The sequence below is a fragment of the Camelus bactrianus genome, chromosome 22, assembly GCF_048773025.1.
Source record: "Camelus bactrianus isolate YW-2024 breed Bactrian camel chromosome 22, ASM4877302v1, whole genome shotgun sequence".
Lineage (NCBI taxonomy): Eukaryota > Metazoa > Chordata > Mammalia > Artiodactyla > Camelidae > Camelus > Camelus bactrianus.
The window spans coordinates 24,185,857-24,211,983 of record NC_133560.1 but is presented as its reverse complement, the minus strand read 5'-3'; the positions used below and the strand labels follow the sequence as shown (position 1 = coordinate 24,211,983).

The 26,127-nt window shown below is 52.9% G+C and overlaps 2 protein-coding genes and 1 long non-coding RNA gene across 3 annotated transcripts; 1 reads left to right on the top strand and 2 right to left on the bottom strand.

Annotated features, from left to right (window-relative positions):
• The first annotated feature begins 1,033 nt into the window (after positions 1 to 1,033).
• On the top strand, positions 1,034 to 22,769 carry MAST1 (microtubule associated serine/threonine kinase 1). Its single transcript, XM_010954186.3, has 26 exons — positions 1,034 to 1,153; positions 2,768 to 2,856; positions 3,327 to 3,402; positions 5,388 to 5,466; positions 7,425 to 7,585; positions 7,731 to 7,806; positions 7,980 to 8,189; positions 9,837 to 9,938; positions 10,068 to 10,200; positions 10,280 to 10,347; positions 12,888 to 12,967; positions 13,057 to 13,265; positions 15,448 to 15,586; positions 15,701 to 15,833; positions 15,970 to 16,135; positions 16,237 to 16,338; positions 16,517 to 16,639; positions 17,157 to 17,266; positions 17,955 to 18,133; positions 18,211 to 18,458; positions 18,792 to 18,998; positions 19,171 to 19,400; positions 19,712 to 19,834; positions 19,953 to 20,089; positions 21,133 to 21,320; positions 21,418 to 22,769. Exons 1-26 carry the CDS (start codon positions 1,071 to 1,073, stop codon positions 22,674 to 22,676), a joined length of 4,710 nt encoding a protein of 1,569 aa, XP_010952488.2. The 5' UTR covers positions 1,034 to 1,070; the 3' UTR covers positions 22,677 to 22,769.
• Positions 18,729 to 21,470, bottom strand: LOC141574667 (uncharacterized). Its single transcript, XR_012501636.1, has 3 exons — positions 21,317 to 21,470; positions 19,413 to 19,570; positions 18,729 to 18,932 (listed from the first exon to the last, which is right to left on the bottom strand). It is a non-coding gene; the product is annotated as an uncharacterized LOC141574667 (long non-coding RNA).
• Positions 22,770 to 23,001: 232 nt separating the features above from the next.
• On the bottom strand, positions 23,002 to 25,540 carry DNASE2 (deoxyribonuclease 2, lysosomal). Its single transcript, XM_010954185.3, has 6 exons — positions 25,178 to 25,540; positions 24,886 to 25,066; positions 24,716 to 24,794; positions 24,254 to 24,418; positions 23,961 to 24,158; positions 23,002 to 23,553 (listed from the first exon to the last, which is right to left on the bottom strand). Exons 1-6 carry the CDS (start codon positions 25,270 to 25,272, stop codon positions 23,168 to 23,170), a joined length of 1,104 nt encoding a protein of 367 aa, XP_010952487.1. The 5' UTR covers positions 25,273 to 25,540; the 3' UTR covers positions 23,002 to 23,167.
• Positions 25,541 to 26,127: the final 587 nt, after the last annotated feature.

Below are 26,127 nucleotides of genomic sequence, written 5' to 3'. Positions count from 1 at the left end.
CCTTTAGCCTATCTTCTGTCATGCAGGATGCCCATCCACAATAACTCCTGTTCCTAGGACCTTGTTAGTCACCATTCATCGCCTCACAGAATCCTCTAGAAAGCGTGGACTATTGGAAGGTCATTTGTCAAGGTTATAAATGGCAAAGCTGAGATTCGAACCTGGGGCTTTCTGCTATAAGAGATCCTAGAAAGAACCTAGAACATTCCTCATTTCTCCTTTGTTGGAGTCCCCACCAAAGGGCTTTTGAAACCCTCACCTGAATCTTTCCACCAGCAGCCCTACCCAATCTCTTTTATTCGCCTTAGCCTGTGGACACAGAACTGGCTGGAAGGTGATGCCCCCTCTCCCTAGTGCTCTCAGAAAAGGGTCCAGACTTCTGCTTCCCTTCTTGAAATACTAGTCCCAAAGGGGCAGGAATTTTTGTCTCATTCACAGCTGTGTCCCCCATGCCTTGCACAGGACTTGTCGTACAGTAAGTGCTCAAGAAATATTTTTCAAATAAAGACTCCTGTTTCATTTGCAAAAACACACTGAGAGGCCAACTCAGGAGTCCTATATGGGGCCCTGTGCTGGTCTCTGGGGGCTGGGAGAGGAATCACTCACTCTGGTACCCTCTTCCCCTAGGAGCCCAGCCCTCAGCTCATGGCCAAGGGTGCAGATGACGATGAGGATGAGGATGAGGGGCATGTCCCACACCGTATCTGCCCCTCCAGGGGGCTGACAGGACTCTGGGCAGTGGCTGCTGGTCCCTGCTGACCTCTATCCTTTTGCTCCTTTGCCTTCCAGAAGGATTTGCCCCTGCCCCGGAAAAGCAGCAGGTGAGCCCTGGGGAGAGATGGGCCGGACTCGCCACCCCTTCTCCAGCCCGGGTGGGGGCGCCAGGCGCGCGCGCGGGCGGGGCCTCGCGCGTTGGTGAGCAGCAGCGCCCCCTCCTGGTGGCCGGCAGTCGCAGGCCCTCCCCTCCCCCGCCCTCCCCTGCCCGCTGCGGCTCCAGCCTCCGCCCCGCGCGCTTGCTCCCCGCGCCGCCGCCGCTGCCGCACCTGCCATCATGTCGCCGCCGCCGGGTCATGTCTGACTCTCTCTGGACCGCGCTTTCCAATTTCTCGATGCCCTCCTTCCCTGGCGGCAGTATGTTCCGTCGCACCAAGAGGTAGAACCCCGATCCCTCAGACCCGGACCTGGCCCTCCCCCTAAAGCCACCCTCCGGCCGCTGCCGCAGGGCGGGGCCCGGGATGCTGCACCCTGTCCAGCTGCGCCAGAGGTGCTCGTGCTGCGCCTTCCTGCCAGGGATGGGGCTGAATGGGGGGCAATGTGGGCTGAAGCTGGGGGGGGACCGCACGTTAGAAAGGACCTCCGCCGGGGGGAGGGGGCTGCGCCCTGTGGGGGATTGCAGCGCCTTTGTCTGCTGGCGCTGTGGACTCCGGTAGCCCGGTGAGGGTAAGGGAAGACGGGGAGGGTGGGGGGCTTAGCACCCTAAGAACAATAGCCGCAGCCTGGCCTCCCCCCACCCCCATGCCTCGTGCTCTGGCCGCGCGAATATGCTCAGTCACTGCGACGAGGGGTGAAGGGAACGGAGGGGCTGGAGGATCTCTCTTTGGAAGCTGGGCTCCTGAGGGGCAGAATGAAAGGGGGGCTTTTATCATAGCAAACCCCCCCCCAAGAACACAGCCTCAAACGAAAAATAGTGACACACAGCGTCACGCAGGACATGATGTCACACACATATACACACAACAGCCCTAGTAGCCCAGATACACCAGAGAGTCACCATGCATACCTAGCCATATGGTGACCACAGATCAGAGGCACGCACACACAGGGGCACTCTCAGCATCACACAGACAAGTAAACCCACAGGCACAGTGTAGTGTACACCCAGTAAGATGTCACTTGCATGGTGATCCACACACATAATTATGCCATTTGAGATGCACGGAGACACATGTGTGGCAATGACATCCATGCAATGTCACAACATGATATCGCCTAAGTATGTCACATGCTATGTCACACGGAGGACAGAATAACAGACAAAAAGAACCTTGCAGAGTTGGAGAGACAATATCACACGTTTTTACACATTTTTATCGATGTCACACATGGTGGCATGCTCAGGCCACCATGTCACAGGGTGTTAAATTCACACCCAGTAGATGCCACTTGTAGGTACATATGGTGAATGTCACACTCAGACACAAGGACAGTTTCTCTTACAGATTCAGGATGCTGTGCAAAGACATAGACACATGTAGCAGAAATCATGCATCTGCGTACTTTACAGTGCACAGTGGCACATCTAGTCATGGACAAGTTCTGTTACATTGTGTCATATAGACACACAAAGCCACAGGCCATGTCACACAAGATAAACCCAAGAACTGTCACACATGATGTCACAGTAGGATGCTCCCAGTGCTGAACTCACACTCTAGGTGCCACACCTGAATACACACAGCGAAGGTTACACACACACCCAAAAACACAGACATTCGGTATCTCCAGTGGTATCACACGGACCTATCACTTCATGACCGATACACTGTGTCGTAGGCGATCACACGTGATCCACAGCAGGACCCTCAGACATACATGTCCACATACGCATCTCCTCTCATACACAGTTCTCTGAGGAGTCCTTTGGGGGCACATCCAAGCACACACAAATGGGAGAATGGTGGGGATCTGAGATGGGAGGTCAGCAGGTTGGGCCCACAAACTCACTGGGCTATGGCCGGATCCAGACCCCTGCCTCGCCTTCCCGCAGCTGCCGCACCAGTAACCGGAAAAGCCTCATTCTGACCAGCACTTCGCCCACGCTGCCGCGACCTCACTCCCCACTGCCAGGACACCTGGGTGAGACAGGTGGTGGGTTTGTGGGCCAAGCCAGAGGAGGCGTGGCCACAGGCGAGGGGTGTGTCCATGCCACCGGAAGGTTTGTCTGGATGGACAGAACCCAGACTGGACAAGAGGCGGGGCCATCTTTGTGTTGGCCTGGCCAGTCCGCAGAGGGACGGGCATATGTGGGCGGAGGTCCAGGAGGAGCTTGATTGGAAAGGGGATGGGGCGGAAAGGAGGAGCCATATCTGAGGGGCGGGGCCATCCCAGAAGAAGGCGGAATCGGCCTGGAGAGAGGTTGGGCTGATTCGGTAACCAAACACTTTGAGAGGCGGGGCCACAGCCAAGGGGGCGTGGCCCACTCATACATGGATGGGGCTAGAATAAAGAGGGGACAAACTGCTGTTTGGAACTCGCTTTGAGAATCAGGAGGCCTGATGGGATTGCTTCCTACCCCAGGCCTAAAGATCTCCCTCTTTCCACCACAGGTAGCAGTCCCCTGGACAGCCCCCGCAACTTCTCCCCCAACGCCCCAGCCCACTTTTCCTTTGCATCCTCCCGAAGGTGAGTCCCTCTCCCCAGGGCCCCAGAAATCTGGCCATAACCTCCCCACCCACCGTCTGAGCCGCCATCTGTTCCCCTCCTAATTGCACCTGAGTCAGGGCTTGAGGGACCAGCACGCAGAATGCCCCAACGTCCTGGCGGGAACAGGCTCCCAGCCTTAGGGGCGGGAACTATAAGAAGGCGGGGCCAATCGCCTATTCAGAATCAGGGACTGGGCGGGGCTTCTTTTGCTGCTGAGCGAAAGCGCTTGCGCTCTGCGCCCAGGCTATCTTAGTCTCTCAAGCCTACCTCTCCAGGCCAGGCGTTTCCATAGCAACAGGACGGAAGCGGGGATGAGGTGCGCAAGCGCCGACTGCTTGATGCCCATCGAAGGGCTTGGTTTCTTCGACGTGAGGGAGGGCGCCTACGGCTATTTCTTGAGGGCCCAAGAGGAAGAATCTCGTTTCCCACTGGGGGTCTCTGTGCATTTCTGGAGTGTCCCTAAGATGAAACTTTCTGAGGGCCTTTGGCAAAATTTGAGGAGGCAGAGAGATTCCTTGAATGTTTTTTGGAAAAATTCTGAGAGTTGCCAGGGTGTTTGGGCAGGTCTCTTTCTCTTTGAACTTCATTCATTCTAAAAACGTTGTCTGAAAACTGCTATATTTTGGGAGCTGGGCTATGGGGTGAACTACACCCCGTCTTTATTCTTGGAGTTGAGTTGGGGACGCAGGCTAGACAACTGCAAAGTCTGGTGAAAGCTGTGGTGTGGGAGTCACAGGAGACTGTGGGGCAGAGGACGTCTCCCTTGGGAGAGTAGGGGTAGGCACCTTCGACTATGGAATTCAGTTGAGGGCAGTAGGGAGCCAGAAAAGGGCTCCAAGACTGGGCTGAATGTGGTCACCTACATGGAGGGTGAGTTGGGAATCGGGTAGGCTGAACGAGGGCATTGCCTGGAGAGAGAAGTCAAGCGCGGGGGAATGTGTGTCCATGTGAGTGTGCAATCTGTGTGCTGATGTGGATGTTTGTGAGTTTGTGAGGTCAGTATGTGAGACAGCCTTGGCCTGCACGTGTTTACGGGATGTGAACCATCAGCCTGTGAGAGTGAACGTGTGTGGCTGTGTACCTGTAGGGTTGTAAATGTGTGTGAATATGTGAGGAAGCATGTCCCTCCACGTGTGTGGCCATGTGAGTGTGTAATTTGTGTGGGAGCATGAATGAGGGTGCGGCTGTGAGAGATTTTGAATGTGTGACTGTGTGCGTGAGGGTGTCATCAATGTGTGTCACGTGAATGTGACAGTCTAGATTGTGTGAGGGAGTGTGTGGGGGGGGGGTCAGAGTGATAGTACCAGGTCTCTGTAAGTACATCTGTCTATATGTGAGTGTACGTCTGTTTTTGCGTGTATGATTGTGTGTTAGCCTAGAAACGTGTGATATTTGAGTCCTTGTATAGGACAGTGAATGCGTATGTCTGTGTTGAGACATGTGGTGTGAATGTGTGTGACTGTTAGTGTGTGAACTCAACCGCACTAGTAACAGTCATACTAGTGGATGTGGCCATGAGAGTGATTGTGTCTGTGGGGGTGTGTGCCAGTGTGTGTGTGTGTGTGTGTGTGTGTGTCTGAGAAAGAGACTTTTCTTCTCTGAAAAGACCCAAATGGTCTTCCTCTGAGAATTTTCTCATGAGAGGTTCTCTAGGAGATGTCTTTTGGGATCCCTCTGGGATGACTTCCTGGGGTGGGCTTTTCACTTTGGGGGCTTGCTTGGCATGAGGATGACGGGAAAGGAGGATCACAGGAAGGGGCAGAGGAGACTGATCTTTGCTCCAGGTCCTGGGTGCCCAGCTGGAAGACTTCCTCTTTACCTCCTTGACTCTGAGGGCCTTCAGGAATCTCAGAGCACAGATATACTCCCCAGCCCTGGCCATGGCCAGTGGCTTCTCTCACACCCTGAGGATTGGGGGGACTGGTGGGGCCTGGCGGCCTTTGAGCACATCGGCTGGGTTCCAGGGCGGATGGACGTCGTTGGTCTCTGGCTTCACTCCCTTCGTCTGGCTATGGCACCAACACACCCAGCTCCACCGTCTCGGTGAGTGTGGCAGGCGGGGCTGGTGGGTGGCCTAAATGAGACCTTTGGATTTCTCTTATTTTCCAAGGGTGTCACCTGTCCACCTGTTAGTGAGTTACAATCCCCTCCAAGGTCTGGCTCTCCACCTATGACATATCTTCCTGGGGGAGGGGGGAGTCCTACTCACCTTGGACTTATTTTACAGATAATGACATTAAGGCTAAGCCATTTGCCCAAGTGTCTGCAGCCGGCCAGGCCTAGGCCACATCCTTCACTCAGAGCCCATTTCCTCATCCACTGCAATATCCAAAGTCTCTATCTCCATCTGCCACCCCCCTTCTACCTGTCTCCCTGGTTAGCTCATCCATACATCAGTATGATGTTCAGCAGACATTTATCATGTGACTGTTATGTGGTGGGTGGGCTCTACAAACTGGGCCAGAGTCCAAGGAGTCACAAAGCCCTCATGAGAGGAGACAGATCTGTAAGAAGACATTTACAACACAGGGTGCTGGAGTGGTTGGAGCTGTGATGGGGGCAGCATAAGGCAAGGTAATAGCAGAGGGGAGGCACCTGACTCAGCTGGAGGGAGGTCAAGGAAGATTTCCTGGAAGAGGCATCATAGAAGCCAACACAAAAGATCAGCAGGAGCTTGGTAGGTGGAAGAAGGGAGGGAAGGGTGTTTTAGGAAGGGGAACAGCATGTGCAAACTCCCAGAGGCAGCAGAGAACTTTCCGTATTTGGAAAGTTGAAAATAGCCTGTGTGGCTGGAGCTTTGGGTTGGAAGTAGAGGAAAGGAGGTAGGCAGGCAGCAGCCCTGATCATGTGAGGGCTTCTTGGCCAGGGCAGTGAGGTAGATTTTATTTGAAATGCAGTGGGAAGCATAGAGAGATTTTTTTTTTTTGCCTTTTATTAAAATCTCAGTATGAACTACTTGAAATTATGATTCTGTAGGTCATAGATTATGTGCACTGAAAAGGTTATTTTACATTTTTTAAAAGTGGAGGTATTGGGGATTGAACTTAGGACCTCATGCATGCTAAGCACAGGCTCTACCACTGAGCTATCCCTCCACTCCACTTTTTTTTGCATTTATTCCATCTTTTAAAAAATATTATTTTAATAGATAATGATGAGACAGAGAGTTTTAAGCAGAGGAGTGAGTGATGTCATGTTTAAAAAGATTATTCTGCCTGAAGAATCAGGCAGATGTCCTTGTGTTTCTCCACTGATGTCTGTGGGTCTGTGTTTGCCCCAACTGCATACCAGGCCATGACCAGGGACCAAGCAGAACCAAGTCTCTGCCCTGGAGGAGCAGATACCAATAACAAATAAGTAAAACAGAGGTAGTAAGTCAGGAGCTAAGTACAGCAAGAAGTAACAAGATGTGGCAGGGAGAAGGAATGATGGGTGTCTGTATTCAGAGGAAACCTCCTGAGGGGTGACATTTAAGCAAAGACTTGAATGAGGAGTGATCCATAGTAGATGTTCTCCAGGCACAGGGAACAGTCAGTGCAAAGGCCCTGAGGCAGGAGTGTGGCTTATACAAGGACATTCAAGGAGGCCTGTGCAGGTGGAACAGAGCAAGTGAGGGGGCCAGTGGGAGGAGTGTTGGCAAGGAGACAGGATCAGGTCTTGCAAGACCTTGTGGGCTGTGAGGAAGACTTAGGCATTCACCATGAGTAAGGTGGGAGCCATGGAGGGTTCTGACCAGAGGGGGCCTATGACTTGACTCAGGTTTTAAGCGGCTCTCTTGAGCCACATCTGTCTGTGTCACTGTTCTCATCCTTGTCTATCCCTGAGCACCCCCCCTCATTTGTCGCCAGGAATCCCAAGCTGGGCCTTGGGATCCAAATCATAAGTCAAGTCCTGATTCTGGCCTTGCTCAGTGGCCTGTCAGACGCGGGGGTCCCAGCCCATGGTCCCAAGCAGTGGGGGGACCGCGGTGGCTCTGACCCCGGCCCCGCCCCTCCCCCCAGTCTTCCTGCTCCTCCCAGGAGCGCCTGCACCAGCTGCCCTATCAACCCACCGTGGACGAGCTCCACTTCCTCTCCAAACACTTCGGCAGCACGGAGAGCATCACGGACGAGGATGGTGGCCGCCGCTCCCCTGCCGTGCGGCCTCGCTCGCGGAGCCTCAGGTGGGTCTGCACCCCCCTCCCACTCCAAGCTGGCACTGCGAGACCCCCGTCCCCGTGAATAAACAACTTGCAACATGATGGGTGAGGACGTCTGCTGCCAGTTCGGAGGTTGGGGGTTGGACAGGATGGGTTTCTCTCTCCGCAGCCCCGGGCGCTCCCCCTCCTCCTACGACAACGAGATAGTGATGATGAACCATGTCTACAAGGAGAGGTTCCCCAAGGTGAGGAGGGGCCGGGGGCGGCCGTAGGGAAGTCGGGCGGCCGGAGCCCTCACTCGCCTTAGCTCCGCGCGCCCCCTGGTGGCCGGCGCCGGGCAGCACAGGCTCTTGGAGACCGCAGCCTCCCCGCTCAGCCCCGCGCCGGCATCCCCGCCCTGCCTCCGTCCCTCTTGCAGGCCACGGCGCAGATGGAAGAGAAGCTGCGAGACTTCGCCCGCGCCTACGAACCTGACAGCGTGCTGCCGCTGGCCGACGGAGTACTCAGCTTCATCCACCATCAGATCATCGAGCTGGCCCGGGACTGCCTGACCAAGTCCCGCGACGGCCTCATCACCACTGTCTACTTCTACGAATTGCAGGAAAATCTGGAGAAGTTGCTGCAGGACGTAAGTGCACAGACAGGCTCTATCTCAGTCTCTACACCCCCAAATCAGGCCCTGTGCCTCCATCCCTTCCTTCACCCCACATTCATTCGGGGGGTTGCCTACCATGTGACAAGCGGCTAGTGTGGCGCTGAAGATTGAAGGGTGGAGGGGAAAGACTCTAGGTCTGATGGAGGAAGCAGGAATTTAACCTCCCTCACCTCCTTCAGGTCTTTACTTCTCAGGTGGTGTCAGGGCTGGGACGAGGATGTGGCATGTGATTTTTTTTTTTTTTCCTTCAGAACAGTAATTATTGAAAAAGTTGAAAAAGTAGGTATGTTAAAATTTAACATTATTTTAAGCTTAAATATTTTATTTATAATTAAACCAAAATTTGTTATAATCTACTGGTTTTAATGGAAACAAACTCACCCATAATAATATCTTCATTGAAACTATTAATCATTTTAAAAACATAAAAACACATAGAGATTGTTCCACACTTTTCCTTTTGATTCAAGCTCCAATATGGCTTGGCACAGCCCTTTTGGATTCTGCTCTTATTTAAATTTTGCTATTTTGCTTATCATGGATTTTTTTTGGCATTGATTTTGATTTTTTCCAAGTACTGCATTAAAATATTAGTTATTTTGAAGACTGAGGCTTTTGGTGCCCAAGGTGACTGCCTCATTTGCCTCCCTGTTGTCTCAACCCTGATGGGCATGATAGATAAATTAATATGTGGACTGTTTGGTAGAAAACAGGAGCACCATAATTATACAATGGAATATTACTCAGCCATAAAAAAGAATGAAATAATAACATTTGGGGTAACATGGATGGACCTAGAGATTATCATACTAAGAGAAGTAAGTCAGACAAAGAAAGATAAATATCATATGATATCACTTATATGTGGAATCTGAAAAAAAATAATACAAACAAACTTATTTACAAAACAGAAACAGACTCAGATTCACAGACCTAGAAAACAAACTTACGGTTACCAAAGGAGAAGGGGGTTAGGGATAAATAAGGAGTATGGGATTAACAGATACACATTCCTATACATATAAAATAGATAAATAACAAGGACCTACTGTATGGAACAGGGAACTATATTCAATATCTTGTAATAATCCATAATGAAAAAGAATCTGAAAAAGAATATGTATGTATAACTGAACCACTTTGCTGTATACCTGAAACTAACACAACATTGTAAATAAACTATACTTTAATTAAAAAGAAAGAAAGAAAGAAGAAAACAGGAGCATGAGAGTAGAGTAATGGTGATTGATGGTGCTGCCAGGAGATGGGGTCTGATTTTGAATTGGGGAAATCAGGGTAGGCCTCCATGAGGAGGTGACAGCTGAGCTGAGACCTGAAGGAGGAGGAGTAGGAAGCCAACCAGGGACCTGAGGAGAGAGACTTCCAGGTAGGGGGATTTTTAACTAGTCCTGGATTATAGGGTGGTTTTGAAGATGAATTGAATGAGTGAAGATTTTAGGACAGTGTTTGCTGTAATAACAATAATGATTATTTTTACCATGTGGCCTGGGCCTCAGTTTTCTCACCTGTAAAATGGAAAAAAAGCAGCAAAGATGTCAATTCCGGTGGCATCGGGAAAGGTGCCTGTGAACCCCACCCACACTCTGACCCCTGCCCCAGGCCTATGAACGCTCCGAAAGCCAGGAGGTGGCCTTCGTCACTCAGCTGGTGAAGAAGCTGCTCATTATCATCTCCCGCCCAGCAAGGCTGCTGGAGTGCTTGGTGAGGGGGCTGGGCATGGGCATGGGGTGGGGATGGAAGGTGTGAGAGGGTAAGGATGGGGGCGGCGGCTGAATGTGGCCCCTCAGAATTCGCCTTGAGCCCACCCCCCACCCCTCCTCCCTGCCTCAGGAATTCAACCCTGAGGAGTTCTACCACTTGCTGGAGGCAGCCGAGGGCCATGCTAAGGAGGGCCACCTTGTCAAGACGGACATCCCCCGCTACATCATCCGCCAGCTGGGCCTCACCCGTGACCCCTTTCCAGGTGCTGGCTGGTGGGTGCAGGGGACTGTAGGTGAACTGGCTGGGACGCCAGCCTCTGCTCACTCTCATTCCCTTCCTAGATGTGGTGCACCTGGAGGAACAGGACAGTGGCGGCTCTAACACACCTGAGCAGGACGAGCTCTCTGAGGTAAGGCCAGGTGGCTCAGCAGACAACAGGCTGATTGTGGCCCGACTGATAGGTGCTCACCTCCTGGCTGTTTGCCCTCAGTCTGGGTGGCTCGCTTGGTCCCCATTTTGAGCCTCAGTTTCCCCATCTGTAAAATGGGTTAATAATGGCTCTTTCTCCATAGGCTTTTTTCTTTTCCTGGTAAAATACATGCAACCATAATACCTACACAGTAAACATACCATTTAAACAAATTTTAAATGAACAATTCATTGGCATTTAGTACATTCACAATGTTGTGCAGCCATTACCTCTGTTGAGTTCCTGAACATTTTCATCATCCCAAAAGGAAAACTTGGACCCATTAAGCAGTTATTCCCCATTCCCCCATCCCCCTCAGCCCCTGGCAACCACTGATCTGTTTTCTCTCTCTATGGATTTGCTGATTCTGGATATTTCATATCAATGGAATCATTCACTCTGTGGCCTTTGGTGTCTGACATAATGTTTGTAAAGTTTATCCCTGTTGTAGCATGAATCAGTACTTCATTCCTTTTCACGACTGAATAATACATGTCATTTTGTTTATCCATTGTTCATCGATGGACATTTTGGTTGTTTCCATCTTTTAGTTATTGTGTGAATAGTGCTGCTATGAACATTTGTGTATGAGTACTTGTTTGAACAACTGTTTCAGTTCTTTTAGGTACCTACCTAGGAATTGCTGGGTCACATAGTAATTCTATGTTTAATTTCTTGAGGAACTCTGCAGGGAGTTTTGACTGGGTTGAATGTCTCTGGGTTAACTGCTCAGTGTAGTGAAAATGACTATAATCCCACTCTGAGGCCAACCACACTTTGGTAGATGTTTCACGTATCTAGTGGAGATTGCCTGTCCATGATGGTTGTACATGTGTTTTCTCTGAATTGCCTAGTATTTTTCAAAAACTTGTGGCAAAATATAGAAATCAGAAGATTTTGTCTTAAAATCTGGGTTTGTGCCTCTTTTGAAAAATCAGAAGTTCTGACAACATGGGGGTGGAACCAGCTGGCATTGAGTGGAGGCTGACCTATGATTCAGGGTACCTATACCCCAGTCATCCATGGCCCTCACCTGGTATGCCTGGCCCCTGAAGGCATTTGAGTTTGCAACCTTTGTTTCAAACTTTGTCTGTGAATTCACACTCATATACACACACATCTGTCCTTTATATGTATATACATATATATATTTTTTTAATCTCATTATACATGCCATTTGTTTAATTTTTTGAATAGGTAATGGAATGACATCACTCAAAAGTTTAAAACTGTAAAAAGGTATTTAATCTTTAATTGTTGTTTGTAGGATCCTATGTAATTCCATTCAATCAAACTTGTTTATTGAGTGATTCAAATCTTCCATCTTCCTATTCATTTTTTTTTTTGCCAGATCAATCTAATAGTTTCTGAGAGAGATGTGTTAAATCCTTGTTTGAGTAATTTCTCTTTGTAATTTTGTCAATGTTTGTGTCAGACTTTTGGGAGCTACATTCTTAGGAGCATAGAAGTTCAGCATTTTTATATCTCATAGATCTCTTTGTGTAATATTTATGTAACAAATCTCTTGTCCCTAAGAAAAATGATCATTTTTTAAAAAGGTATACAGCAAAAAATCTTATGTCCACTCTTGTCCCCCATAGGCATATAACCTCCAAATATGATTATATCCCCCCTTTTTATGCAAAAGCATACAGTATATATTGTCCTTTGTTTTTTTTTTTCCCAGTTAATAAAATACTTTGAAGAACTTGTCTGAATAAGTATACAGAGATAGTCCTCATTAAAAAAAAAAAAAGTGGTACAATATTCCTTTATACAGATATCCCTCATGTGTTTATTTAACCAATTTCCTATATATAGATTATTTCCAATCTTGCAGTCAGCAAGACAGTACATATATAATTTTTCACATGTGCAAACATATCTGTAGCATGAATTCAAAAGTGAAATAACTGGATCAAAGGAAACATGCATTTGTAACTCTGATATACACCAAAGTACCTTTCATAGGGGCTGTACCAGCAAGGTATAAAAGTATCTGTTTCCCCAAAGCCTTGCCCACAGAATGTGTCAGCTTTTTGAAAAAAAAAATTTTTTTTTGGCCAATCTGCTAGGTGAAAAATGGTATCTTCGGTAGTTTTAGTGTGCCTTTCTGTCATTATATGTGAGGTTCAGCATCTTTTCACATAATTAAGAGGTCTAACTCTAGTTCACGTATCTTGCGTATTCTTTCTCTTTAATTGTTAGGTTTTTTTGTTGTTGATTTCTGGGAGCTCTTTATATATGAGGGTGATTAGCCATTTTGTAGGTTTGTTTACTAATGGACAGAAGTTAGTTATATGGCTTCAGAGTCAGACAGTCTTGGGTTCAAGTCCTGACTTTGTTACTCCCTCACTGTGGCACTGGGATGAAGGACCTACCCACCCCTTCTGTGCCTCAGTTTCCCTATGTGTTAAATGGAATAACAAGAGTCCCAATCTCACGATGATGATGGGGTGATCTCCATCTTTTCCCTGCAGGGCCGCAGTGCCAAGGCTAAGAAACCACCTGGGGAGAATGACTTTGAGACCATCAAGCTCATAAGCAATGGTGCCTACGGGTGAGCCACCCGGGGCTCTGGCGGGGGGAGGGTGGCGGAGGCCGGGTGTCTCGGAGGTGATGGCCGGTCCTCGCTCTCTCCCCCTGCAGCGCGGTCTACCTGGTGCGGCACCGGGACACGAGGCAGCGTTTCGCGATGAAGAAGATCAACAAGCAGAACCTGATCTTGCGTAACCAGATCCAGCAGGCCTTTGTGGAGCGCGACATCCTCACCTTTGCTGAGAACCCATTTGTGGTCGGAATGTTCTGCTCCTTTGAGACCCGTCGCCACCTCTGCATGGTCATGGAATATGTGGAAGGTGTGGCTGCCTGCAGGGCTGCAAGGAAGATGAGGGAATGCACACTGGTCAGGGCTGCTGGGTGGCCTCCTGGGCCCCAGTGACCATATTGACTATCCACCTGTATGTTTATCCACCCATTTATCCATCCAGTCATTGATTATTCATTCCATCTGTTTATTTCTATGCAGCCATCTATTTATCTGTTTTCATTTCTCTCAGTATAGGTACATCCATCCAATTATCTATCCATCCAACCATCCATCCTTCCATTCACCTATTCATTTTCTGATCCATCTGTTTTTCTATGTGCCATTTTTCCATTCTTCCATCCATCTATCCATTTGATTACCCATCTGTTTGTCCATCCATAGATCTGTTTACCCATTATACATATATTTTTAAAAATTAATAGACTTCATTTTTGGTCTATAGCAGTTTTAGGTTTATAGGAAAATTGACTGGAAAGTACAGAGAGTTCCCGCTTACCCCCTAGTTTCCCCTTTTATTTACATCTTGTATTATTGTGGTACATTTGTTACAATTGAGGAACCAATATTGACACATTATTATTAACTAAAGTCCATAGTTAATGTTAGGGTTCTATCTTTGTGCTGTACATCTATGTTCCATCCATCCATCTTTTTCTATATCTATCCTTCATTCATCCATCTATTTATACACCTACCTACTTGCCATCCATCTATTCACCAATACCTACTTATTTATTAATCCATCATCTATCCTTCCATCTTTCCATCCATCCACTTATCACCCTTGTTTATTCATTCATTCAAACCTCTCTTCTAGCACCTATCTCACTTTAGCTAGCTAGCTGCCTAACTCCATCTATTTATCCACAGTTCATCCATGAGTTTATCCATCTATTTGCCATCCATCCATTCATCTAACCACCAACGTATATGTTTTTCATCTGTTTATCTATCCACCACGGTTATATTTACCCAAATATCAATCCATCCATTGTCCAAATACACATGTACTATGGTTATTAGGACACACACATGATCTCACAGGGCTACAGCTGTGCCACCTCCAAGCCTTTGTTGACCATCCAGTCACTCAACAAATGTCCCTTCATCACCTCCTTGATACCTTGATACTGTGCTAGGCACTAGTGGCACAATGGAGATCCAGACAGACACACCTTTCCCTCATGGAGGTAACATTCTAGTTTGTGTGGACAGACAATAAACAAGAAAAACAAGCCAAAAGAGATAGGGTTGTTTCATATAGTGAGGATGGCAACAAGGACCATAAGGCTCAAGGAGGCCATGGGCACAAGGGCATTTTATTCTTAGTGTAAGTGTAAATCAGGATTACCTGAGACCATATTCAGATTCTTGGGACCATACTCAGAGAGTAAGATTCATCAGTTTCTGACAGTTAGCTAAATCTGGCTCAAGGAAAAAAAAAAAAGAAAAAAGGAAAGGAAATTTATTGACTTGTGACCAAAAAATGTCACCTTCAGGAATGGCTGCATCTAGGTGCTCAAATTATGTCAATAGGAATCTCTTCATCTCTTGGCTCTGCTCTCCCATCTGTGGACTTCCCTCTGAACAAGCCCTGATATAGTGAGGTTCCCATCCAACAGATCTCAGTTTACATTCTACAGGAGGGAACAGTCATTGGAGCAACATGGGTTACATGCTGACCCAGCTGCTAAATCTGGAAGGAAATCTGACTCTTGTAAGAAAAAGGAGAAATGCACACTGGGGCAGACTAAAATATGAATGATGCTTATAGTAAATCTGGTGGGGGCAAGGAATCTATATTTTAAGGCCCCAGGCCCTCAAGGGTCAGATTCCAGATTGAGGGCCATGCTCCCAAACTCAGTAGATAAGCAGGCATTTTCAGTCCTGACCAAACTTTATCTCTACCATCAATTCCCTGCATGACCCAACGTTTCTCTGAGTTCCAATTGCCTCCTGTGTAAAATCGGCTGATTAGGCTGACTTTGGAGGATGGTAAGAGGGCAAGAAAAGTCTGGTAGAAGGCACTCCCTATGCAAATTCCCCATGCAACCTGGGGAGAGGGAGGCCCCTCTCTGAGCCTCAGTCTTCCTTAGCTGTACAATGGGGGCAATGTGAGAGGAGGACTTGGTGTTCTGGTGCCTGTGGAGTGCTCAGCTTTGGGCCAGGGGTTCCTCCCTCTTCACGTGGGCCTATTCCTTCACCCCCAGGGGGGGACTGTGCTACCCTGCTGAAGAACATTGGGGCGCTGCCTGTGGAGATGGCCCGTATGTACTTTGCTGAGACAGTGCTGGCCCTTGAGTACTTGCACAACTATGGCATCGTGCACCGCGACCTCAAGCCTGACAAGTGAGCCTTGACCTTTTCCATCTCTCCTTCCTTGCCCCTTGGGAGGCCCTGGCATGGAAGGGCCAGGAGTGAAGTGGATGGTTTGGCTTCTAAGACCTTGGGTCATGCCTGCAGCCTCCTTATCACCTCCATGGGGCACATCAAGCTCACGGATTTCGGCCTCTCCAAGATGGGGCTTATGAGTCTGACCACCAACCTATATGAAGGCCACATAGAGAAGGATGCCCGGGAGTTCCTGGATAAACAGGTGTGTGTGCGGGAGTGGGGGTCACCGCGGGTGGAGTGACCTGGCAGGACTGTGGGGCCCAGGTCCTGGTGGGGGGCGCTGCTTCCCTGGGAGGCCCCTTCTGCGGCCAGGGCGTGGGTTGACGGCCTGCCCCCAGGTGTGTGGGACCCCAGAGTACATCGCACCCGAGGTCATCCTACGCCAGGGCTACGGCAAGCCAGTGGACTGGTGGGCCATGGGCATCATTCTCTATGAGTTCCTGGTTGGCTGCGTGCCCTTCTTCGGAGACACACCTGAAGAGCTCTTTGGACAGGTCATCAGTGGTGCGTGCCTCCGCGGTGGGCAGTCTGGGGGCACGGGACGTGGGCTGTCCCATGGCCTCGTGGACTCCAAAAGTGAACCCTAGCCCCACCTTGCTCTGCAGACGACATCCTGTGGCCCGAGGGGGATGAAGCCCTGCCCGCGGATGCCCAGAACCTGATATCTAGCCTCCTGCAGACCAACCCCCTGGTCCGGCTAGGGGCAGGTAAGGGGTCAGCTGTGCAGAGAAGCTGAGAGCTGGGGGGGCCGTTGTCATTGTTGAAGAGCAAGGCTCCCAGCGCTGTGGCCCTGGGGCAGAAAACGAGTCGGGGGCTGTGCTGCTGGGCTGGCCATAGCTGTCGCTAGAATTCCCTCCTTGAACCTCTCCATCCCTTCCTCCCCAGGCGGTGCCTTTGAGGTGAAGCAGCACAGTTTCTTTCGAGACCTAGATTGGACAGGGCTGCTGAGGCAAAAGGCCGAGTTCATCCCCCACCTGGAGTCCGAGGATGACACCAGCTATTTCGACAGTGAGTGAGGACAGAGGGTGGGATCCTGTGGTGCGGTGCCCTTGGATATGGCCTGGGCTGGGACCCAGGTGGGTAGGAGACCAGCCTCCTAGACGAGAGGAGAGGGCTGAGGTCGGGAGGGTCTTGGTTCGGCATAGAGGCGGGGCTGAGTCTGAGATAAAGCTAAGGAAAGAGTTTGCGGTAGGCGTGGGGCCTGGCCTGGGTTGAGTTCTAAAACTGGGCGTGGGCCTGGGTTAGGAGGCGGTGCTAGGACCCAGAATGAAGCAAGAGCTTAGGCTGGCGGAGGCGGAGCCGAGGTGAAGAGCTCCTTGGGTGGGATCTGTGGGTGTGGCCTCTGTGGGGGCGGGGCTAGACAGAGCCTCAGAGAAGGGGGCAGGGACCCGGCGTGGGGGCGGGGCGTGAATCAGATTGGAGAATGGGGCAAGGGCGTGGCAGGGCCTGCAGGATCTGGCTCCCGCGGAGTGTGATTTCAGGAGTGGACCCGTGCCCGCGGTCACGGCCCACACCTCCACCCCAGCCCGCTCAGACAGGTATCACCACGTGAACTCTTATGATGAGGAAGACACGACGGAGGAGGAACCTGTGGAGATCCGCCAGTTTTCCTCCTGCTCCCCGCGCTTCAGCAAGGTGGGCCAAGGTGGGGCTGGGGTAGGGTGAGACCCTGGGAGGGCGGAGCCTGTGTTGAGGTAGCCAATAGAGGTGTGCCTGGAGAGGGCAGGAGCTGAGGCTGTGGGGAGCAGGGTCGTAAGCCTAAGGTCTCAGACTGGGGAAGTTACTGAGGGGATGGGGATCTGGAAGTGATGAAGACTGGTGGGGAGGCAGCATGGGGGTCTTGGTACTGGCCTTTGGCATTGGTGGAATCTAATAGGAACCTGGACAGTTGTGGAAAGGACCCACAGTGGGGCGGGGCTAAGTCTTGGATGGGGATGGAGAGAATGAGCAGCGGGGGCGGGGCATGGGTGTGGCAAGGCTGGGCAAGATCTCCTTGAGGAGCAGCATGTAGGGGTATGCAGGACCTAACTTGGGCGAGGGTACACGTAATTGGGTGGGCCTGGGGAGGCTGGGAAGGAAGGAGAGTACATTCTTTAGGGCATAGTTAAGGCAGGATCTAGAATAGATTGGAGCCTAATTTTATGGGATAGGGCCTAACCTGAGGAATTGCAGATGGTCGGGGTCAGCCCAGAATTGGGCAGGGCTTCACTGGGGCCGAGCGTACTTTGGCCGGTCCAGCAGCGGGGAAGTTGATTGGTTCAGGACCGAAGGAGGGATCTGGGGGCCCGGCTTGCCTCCCACCACCACGCACCCATCCTTGCAGGTGTATAGTAGTATGGAGCAGCTGTCGCAGCATGAGCCCAAGACCCCCGTGGCGGCAGCGGGGGTCAGCAAACGGGAGCCAAGCGCCAAGGGGCCAGAGGAGAAGGTGTCGGGCAAGCGGGAGGGCCTAGGCGGCCTGACCCTGCGAGAGAAGACCTGGAGAGGGGGCTCCCCGGAGATGTGAGCAGGAGCCGGGCTGGGTTTGGGGGCGGGACCCGACGGGGAGTAACTCCTCTGACCACGCCCCCTTTGCTCAGCAAGCGCTTCTCGGCGTCCGAGGCCAGCTTCCTGGAGGGGGAGGCCAGTCCCCCGCTGGGAGCGCGCCGCCGTTTCTCGGCCTTGCTGGAGCCCAGCCGCTTCAGTGCCCCTCAAGAGGACGAGGATGAGGCCCGGCTGCGCAGGCCTCCCCGGCCCAGCTCCGATCCCCCAGGCTCGCTGGATGCACGGGCCCCTAAAGAGGCAGCTCAAGGGGATGGCACCCCCAGCACCGGGGACCCTGAGGCCAGTGAGTGCCCCCTCCTGCCATCTTTCCCAATTCCTCAGTGTCCGTAAGTGAGCGTTCAATGAGCCTGGTACTGCTTCTGCAAGTTCTCATGTACTCTTAACCCTCCAACCTGGGAGTCTCAGCATGAGGAACGCCATATTCCATGCTCAGTCAACAAATGTATTTGAGCACTTCTCTGTGTCAGGAGCTGTTTCAGATGCAAATGTTATCTGCTCTCATGAAACTCACAATTCAGCCAGGGAGAGAAGTAGGAAGAGCATTCCAGGCAGAAGGAACAGCATGCAAGAAACTTGTGACCTTGGAATGACCCCTAACTCACCTGCTCTGTTGCAGCTGACCTCCCACGCCCAGGCGACCTCTGCCCAACCTCGAAGGATGGGGACCCAGCAGGCCCAAGAGCCACCAATGACCTGGTTCTGCGCCGGGCGCGGCACCAGCAGCTGTCTGGGGACCCCACGGTAGAGAAGCGGCCTTCTAGAACAGGGGGCAAAGTTATCAAGTCAGCCTCGGCCACTGCCTTGTCTGTCATGATCCCTGCAGGTGAAGCTGGGCCCCACCTGGCAGGGGAGGGGCTGCCCCCATTTGTGCCAAGTGCATTTTTCTGGTCCACTGTGATTGGCTCTGGGATTCTGAGTTGGGAGGAAGGAGGAGAAGACACAGGGAAAGCTGTGTCTGTTGGCCCTGAGCTTTGCCCATGGGCCTGTGTCTGCAGTGGACCCTCATGGAAGCTCACCCCTGGCCAGCCCCATGTCCCCACGATCTCTGTCCTCCAACCCGTCCTCACGGGACTCTTCACCCAGCCGGGACTACTCACCGGCTGTCAGTGGGCTCCGCTCCCCCATCACCATCCAACGCTCGGGCAAGAAGTATGGCTTCACACTGCGTGCCATCCGTGTCTACATGGGTGACTCGGATGTCTACAGTGTACACCACATTGTCTGGGTGAGCACTTACGGGTGGAGTCTGTGTTCCACGGTGGGGGTATGGAGAGAGAATGCTCCCCAGGGATTAGGGACATCTCAGACTCTGGAACCAGGCAGCCTGGACGAGACTCCTCTGTGACCCCGCCTCTGTCACTTTCCTCTCTGAGCCTCAATTTCTTCATTTGTAAACTGGGGAGAATAATTGTTATTTCATAAGGTGTTACGAAGATTACCATGCATGCACAGCTGGGTGTCCAGCACATAAACTTAGGGAACTTTCCTTGTTACCCATCCTGTTAATCCTAACCCTGTGGGGTGTCCTGTTCCCAGCACGTGGAGGAGGGGGGCCCAGCCCAGGAGGCAGGGCTCTGTGCCGGAGACCTCATCACCCATGTGAACGGGGAGGCTGTGCATGGCATGGTGCATCCTGAGGTCGTCGAGTTGATCCTTAAGGTGACTCCATGGGAGAGAGTGAACTGGGCAGGGGTGGGGGGTGGGGGCGAAGGGTAGGGGAGAGCCCAGGGAGCTAGAGCAGCTTCCAGTGGAGAACTTTGCCCCTTTCATCCCCCAGAGTGGCAACAAAGTGGCCGTGACCACAACGCCGTTCGAAAATACCTCCATCCGCATTGGCCCTGCCCGGCGCAGCAGCTACAAGGCCAAAATGGCTCGGAGGAACAAGCGGCCCTCTACCAAGGAGGGCCAGGAGAGGTGAGTGGAGACAAATGCAGTGGGCAGGCCGCTGGAACACTCCAGTTTTTTAGCATTGGTCAGAGCTTATGTGGGAGAGGAACAGGTGAGGACAGAAGAAGGGACAAGCACAGGAGAGGTGGTTGTGCACAGGAAAGATGGCCGGGGTCACCAACTGAAGAACAACAAGAAGATGGGGCAGAGTATAGCTCAGTGGTAGAGTGCATGCTTAGCATGTAAGAGATCCTGAGTTCGGTCTCCAGTACCTCTATTAAACAAACAAACAAGCAAACAAACCTATTTTCTCTCCCCTCCAAAAAAAAAAAAGAAAAGAAAAGAAAAACCCAAGAGGACAGAGGAGGGGCTGGGAAAGTGGGAGGAGCCAGGAAAGGAAAATGTGCCTAGCTTCTTGGCTTGGGGGAAAAGCATTTGTGGGTGTGTGTTGAGCAGAGCCAGCAGATTAAGCAGACTAACAGGGTTCTGTCCTGGAGATGATTCTGCCTTGCTGGATGTATTTAGAGGACTGAGTGGGGCTGAGAGAAGAGATTTGGTATCTGGGAAGAGCATGCCAGGCAAGACTGGGCCAGTAGAAACAATTTCTTCCCTTCTAGGTAGGAGGAGCTAGGAGAGGTGGGTGGGCCAGGACAGTTTTCTGTTTTGATTAGTGGGTTTGGCCTGGACAAGGAGAGCGTGGGGGTTTGAGTGAGACCAGCCAGGCTGAGTCCAGTGAATTTCTTTCTGCCCTGACTGGTGGGTTTAGCTGGAGGGGAAGGGGCTAGACATGTGGGCGGGGCCAGAAAAGGTTGGCTCTGTTTTGAATGGTGTTTCTAGCTTGGACTTGGAGGGGTCAGAAAGGAATGGGTGAAGCCTGAGGTGGGAGGAGCCATGAGGGATGTAGTCAAGGTTAGTTCTTTCAGTCTTGATAGGTGGATTGTAGCTGTAGAGGGAAGGGCCTAAAGGGTGGGCGGTCCCGGGAGGGCAAGGTGCCTAGAGGCCCTGAAGTGGGAGGAGCAGGAAGTTCTGGAGTCTGGTCAAGGGTCCAGGGTCTGCTGCTTGTCTCCCAGCAAGAAGCGCAGCTCCCTCTTTCGCAAGATCACGAAGCAGTCGAACCTGCTGCACACTAGCCGCTCGCTGTCGTCATTGAACCGCTCGCTGTCGTCCAGCGACAGCCTCCCGGGTTCGCCCACCCACGGGCTGCCGGCGCGCTCACCCACCCACAGCTACCGCTCCACGCCTGACTCCGCCTACCTAGGTACGCCCTGCGCCTGCGCGGGGCCTAGCGGCTTGCAGTGGCGGGGCGGTGCCCTGGTGGTGCCCGCTGCGCTCGACACGCTCTTGCCTGCCCGCAGGTGCCTCATCCCAGAGTAGCTCTCCAGCCTCGAGCACACCCAACTCTCCGGCGTCTTCGGCGTCGCACCACATCCGGCCCAGCACGCTGCACGGCCTGTCGCCGAAGCTGCACCGCCAGTACCGATCGGCGCGCTGCAAATCGGCTGGCAACATCCCGCTGTCGCCGCTGGCCCACACGCCGTCCCCAACGCAGGGGTCGCCGCCGCCGCTGCCAGGCCACACGGTGGGCAGCTCGCACACGACGCAGAGCTTCCCGGCCAAGCTGCATTCGTCGCCACCGGTGGTGCGCCCGCGCCCCAAGAGTGCCGAGCCCCCGCGCTCACCGCTCCTCAAACGCGTGCAGTCGGCAGAGAAGCTGGGAGCCTCGCTGGGCGCTGACAAGAAGGGCGCGCTGCGCAAACACAGCCTGGAGGTGGGCCACCCGGATTTCCGCAAGGACTTCCACGGCGAGCTGGCGCTGCATAGCCTCGCCGAGTCGGACGGCGAGACGCCCCCTACCGAGGGTCCTGGCGCGTCCCGGCAGGTCGCTGTCCGCCGCTTGGGCCGCCAGGAGTCGCCCCTGAGCCTGGGCGCGGACCCAATGCTGCCCGAGGGCGCCCCCAGGCCACTGGCGTCGAGTAAGGAGAAGGAGTCCCCGGGTGGCACCGAGGCCTGCACCCCGCCCCGCCCGACGACCTCCGGGGGCAGGACCCTGGAGCGGGATGCCAGTGGCACACGACATCAGAGCGTGCAGACAGAGGATGGTGCAGGTGGGGCAGCCAGGGCCGTGGCCAAGGCCGCGCTGAGCCCAGTGCAGGAACACGAGACCGGCCGGCGCAGCAGCTCCGGCGAAGCAGGCACGCCCCCGGTGCCCATTGTCGTAGAGCCCGTGAGGCCTGGGGCCAAGGCTGAGGCGTCCCAGCCCCTGGGCTTGGACTCCAAAGGGTTACAGGAATCTACACCCCTGGCGCCTCCCGCACCTGAGGCCCTCCGGGGCCGAGAGCGCTGGGTGCTGGAGGTAGTGGAAGAGCGGACCACGCTGAGCGGGCCTCGTTCCAAATCTGCCTCTCCCAAGCTCTCCCCAGAGCCCCAGACCCCCTCCCAAGCCCCAACAAAGAATGTGCCCAGCAGTTCAGGGCCCCCAGCCCCACCCACTTCCCTCCTGGTCCCGACCACCAAGCCTGAGGTGGGGCTGACCTCCCTGTGCCCTGCTGAAGCTGCGCCCCCAGCAGGCCTAACCAAAAAAGGGGCACCCTGCCCCATGCCCCCAGGCCCATAGCAGAGGGAGCCACTGGCTCTCCGCTGTACAGCTGCCTGTATACATATGTACACATATAAATAAAGTATGTCCGTGCTGTGTTAGCATTCTGGAGCTTGCCTCTCCTCCCCTGGTAATGCGCAACATCATATTTCCACCCCCTTGCCTCTACGCTTGTTGAGAGGCAGAACTCCAGTCCTGGTTATCATAAAAATGGGAGATGAGTCTTGGGTGGACCCTTCCTTGGTCCCACCTGTCTCACCTGTGCTCCAGCTACCCCCACACCCTCAGCAAACTGCAGTGTTGTTCTGAGTCCCAGTACCCACCTGAAGAAAAGTTTAACAGCCTCGTTCACCAATTTACTTGTATTCCTTAATCAGTCAGGTGTTAATAATTCCCATTTTGCAGGTGGGTAGATTGAGTCACAGACAGGTTAAGGCACATGATTAAGGCCAAACAACTAGAAAGGGACTAAACAGATTCATACTGAAGTCCAAACTGGCCCCTGAGCCTTAGCTCATGTGCTCTGCTGGGCTTCCTGAAGAGAAGGCCCTGCTTTTCTCCCCACAAGGCTTCCAGGCCTTCACCAGAGGCTGGAAGGCCTTCCAGAGGGCAGGCAGCTGGGCACATAGTGTGCCCCCACCCCGGTGCTCCTCTCTTTGGTTGCGATTCATGTCACCCACACAAGTCCAGGGCCCTTCTGGGGCTACACACCACTTGGAGTGGTCTTCTGTGGTGCTGAAGGTTGGCCCAGCTGGCCCAGAGAAGGCTATCTGGGTCACATCCAGCACGTGCTGGACCCTGGAGCAGTTGGAGGGAAGGATGCCAGGAGACTTCTGCCAGAACTGGACCTGCAGGTTGCTGCCAAGGGCTTCTGCCAACCAGCCAGAGTACAGGTCTGTGGAGGATGGAAAGAGGGAATGGGCAGGTCAGTGTCACTATTAGGGATTCCCTAGACCACTTCCCCTCTCCGAGCTCAGTTGTCAGTTCCCGGCAACCTGGAGAATTATAACATTAAGACTAATAGCCCTTACTAACCACTTTATATGCATCACTTCACCCCTAACAGCCCTTTAAAGTAGGTATCAGTATTCCCATTTTTCAGATAGGTCAGCTGAGGCCTTGGTTAAATCATGCATCGCATGGCCAGAAACCAATATTTGAACATAGGTCTGTGGGTTGTTTACCTCTCATGTGATTTTGACCCCCAAAATATCCTAGTCCCTTATCCCTGACCTGCCCTTAGCCATGGACACACCAGACACCCATTCTGCAGAGCAAAAGCCCTCCAACCCTCAGCCTCACCATCTCCAAAGTTTCCAAATTTGGCAAAGCTCTGGAATGTGGCTCCTGCTCTTGATGTGAGTGTTACACTGTTGTTCCACGGCCCCTGGGGAACATGATGGCCCTTGACTACCTCTTCCAAGTGGGGAAATTTCTGGGCGAAGTCCTCTTTCAGCCTGTGGTCATACACCAGGGGATAGGTGTAGGTCAGCTGTCTGCCTAGAGGGCAAGAGGAGAAGAAAATAAGGGACTGTTCCAAGGTTCTGTCTGGGCTGGTAATCAGGCACTCACCCTACCTCCCTGTCTCCACTCACTGATATCCAGGAATTGGGTGAGAGGAAAAGATACGCAGAGCAGGGTCTGCCCGTAGGTTTCGGCACTAGGAGGCCAGCTGTACACAGCAGAGGAGGCAGGTGGAGGGAAGTTCGGAACACTGTGGATCAGCCAGAAGCCCCCTTCTTGGTCCAGGAGCAGCACACCTGAACCAGAAATTGTGGCTAAGAGAGACTGCTTGAGTCATCCCAAGAAGAACATGTGCAAGCAGGAAAACTCTGCAGGGGGCCAGGAGCTGATGTGGGCAGTGTCAGGACCACTGTTGAGTTCAGTTTCTGCAGCCATCAATTCTCATAGTCCAGAGGAAGGACAACGTTGATATAAGGAAACAGATGCCCAGGGTTTAACAGAGCAGCTCACCCTCACCCCCTACAGGTCGGGGGTTTCCTGGGGAAATGCATAGGGAAACCAGAACCTTTCCCCAGCCCTCAATCTGCCCTTACCCTTCGTGTGCCCACGGCTGGAAGAGTCCCAAGACCCGCTGGATTTAGGCGGTTGGTCATTGTAGAGCAGGAAGGAGAGCTGAGGAAGATGGACAGGGGCAACGTGAAGGCTTCCCCAGGTTGGGCCCACCCTAGAGTCCAACCCCCGGTTCCGCCGGGGGCCCCTTCACCTGGCTGGTGGTGTTTTGGTACAGCGGCAGTAGGCTGCGGCCTACGGCCCCCATAGAGCTGTTGATGGACCCTGTGCCGTCGCGCCAGCCCCCTGAGTCTTGGTCCAAGTACTTGTACAGCAGACCCCTCTGGGCCGCATCTCCCGGCCCGCTGTGGGCCGGTAGCTTGTAGACAACGAACCTGGAGGTTGGGGAATGGACAGAAATGGAGGAAGAAGAGAAGGAACCCCAGTCTTCAGCGTAGCAATCCCCAGTCCGGTCCTGGGTGGATGGTCGGTGCCCGAGCACTCACCAGTCTACAGGCCTCCCCGAGTCCCCGTAGCAGGTCAGGGTCCCTACAGGAACCCAGAGCAGCGCGGCCAATAGCAGGTGGCTCAGCGCGGCCATTCGTCTGGAGTCTAGAAATAAGTGTCCGGACCGCGAGGCGCAGGGTCACGAGCTGGGCCAGGCCCGGTCCCTGGCGGCTTTCACTTCCCCAAACCCGCCTGGGAACCCAGGCCCGGACTTCACGAGGATGGAGACTCCGCCCGCGAGGTGAGAAGCAGAGATTTGAAAATGCTGTCAAGGATCCTTCCGGGGGCTGGGCTTTCTTTCGGGCAGTCGCTCCCTGCAGGCCCCGCCCCCGACCCGGCCAGCCTGGGGCCGCCTCCTGCTTCTGGAGGATTGGTCCCTGATAGACTCCACCCTCTGACTCGGCCCCGGCCACGCCCTCTTACGGCCCATCGCAGCTCACGTCACTCCGCTAGGCCCTGCCTCCGTCTCTTTCAATTCGGGTTAATGCTAATCAACATTCTTCCACCGAACCGCGCTCCTCTCTCTGCTTCTGGATCAGATGCGAATTATTTTTTCCTTTCCTACCTTACAGCCTGAGGTCCAACTCATGACTTTCGCTTGTGCTCTTGATCCTCCCCCTTTCATTCTGCATGTTTTCCCCGGCACCCGCCCCCCGCCTCGCCTTCGCCCCGGCCGGAGCTAGCCAAAGGGTCACTTTGGATCATGGAAGGGTGAAGGATGCTGGGGCTCTGGGACTGGGCTGAGGGCTGTTAAATGGAGGAAGACGGTCCCTGTGAATGTCCCTGGGTTTCAAGGCAGGAGACAAGGACGATGTAATCTGACCTTGGGGTGGGGAAAGGAGGGGCGACAAGGACTGCAATGACCGAGGAGGGTTGCGCAGGCTTAGGAGATGAGGATGTGAGTGTGTATGGCCCCCCAGTATCTTCCCATCTTCCAGCACCCAAAACC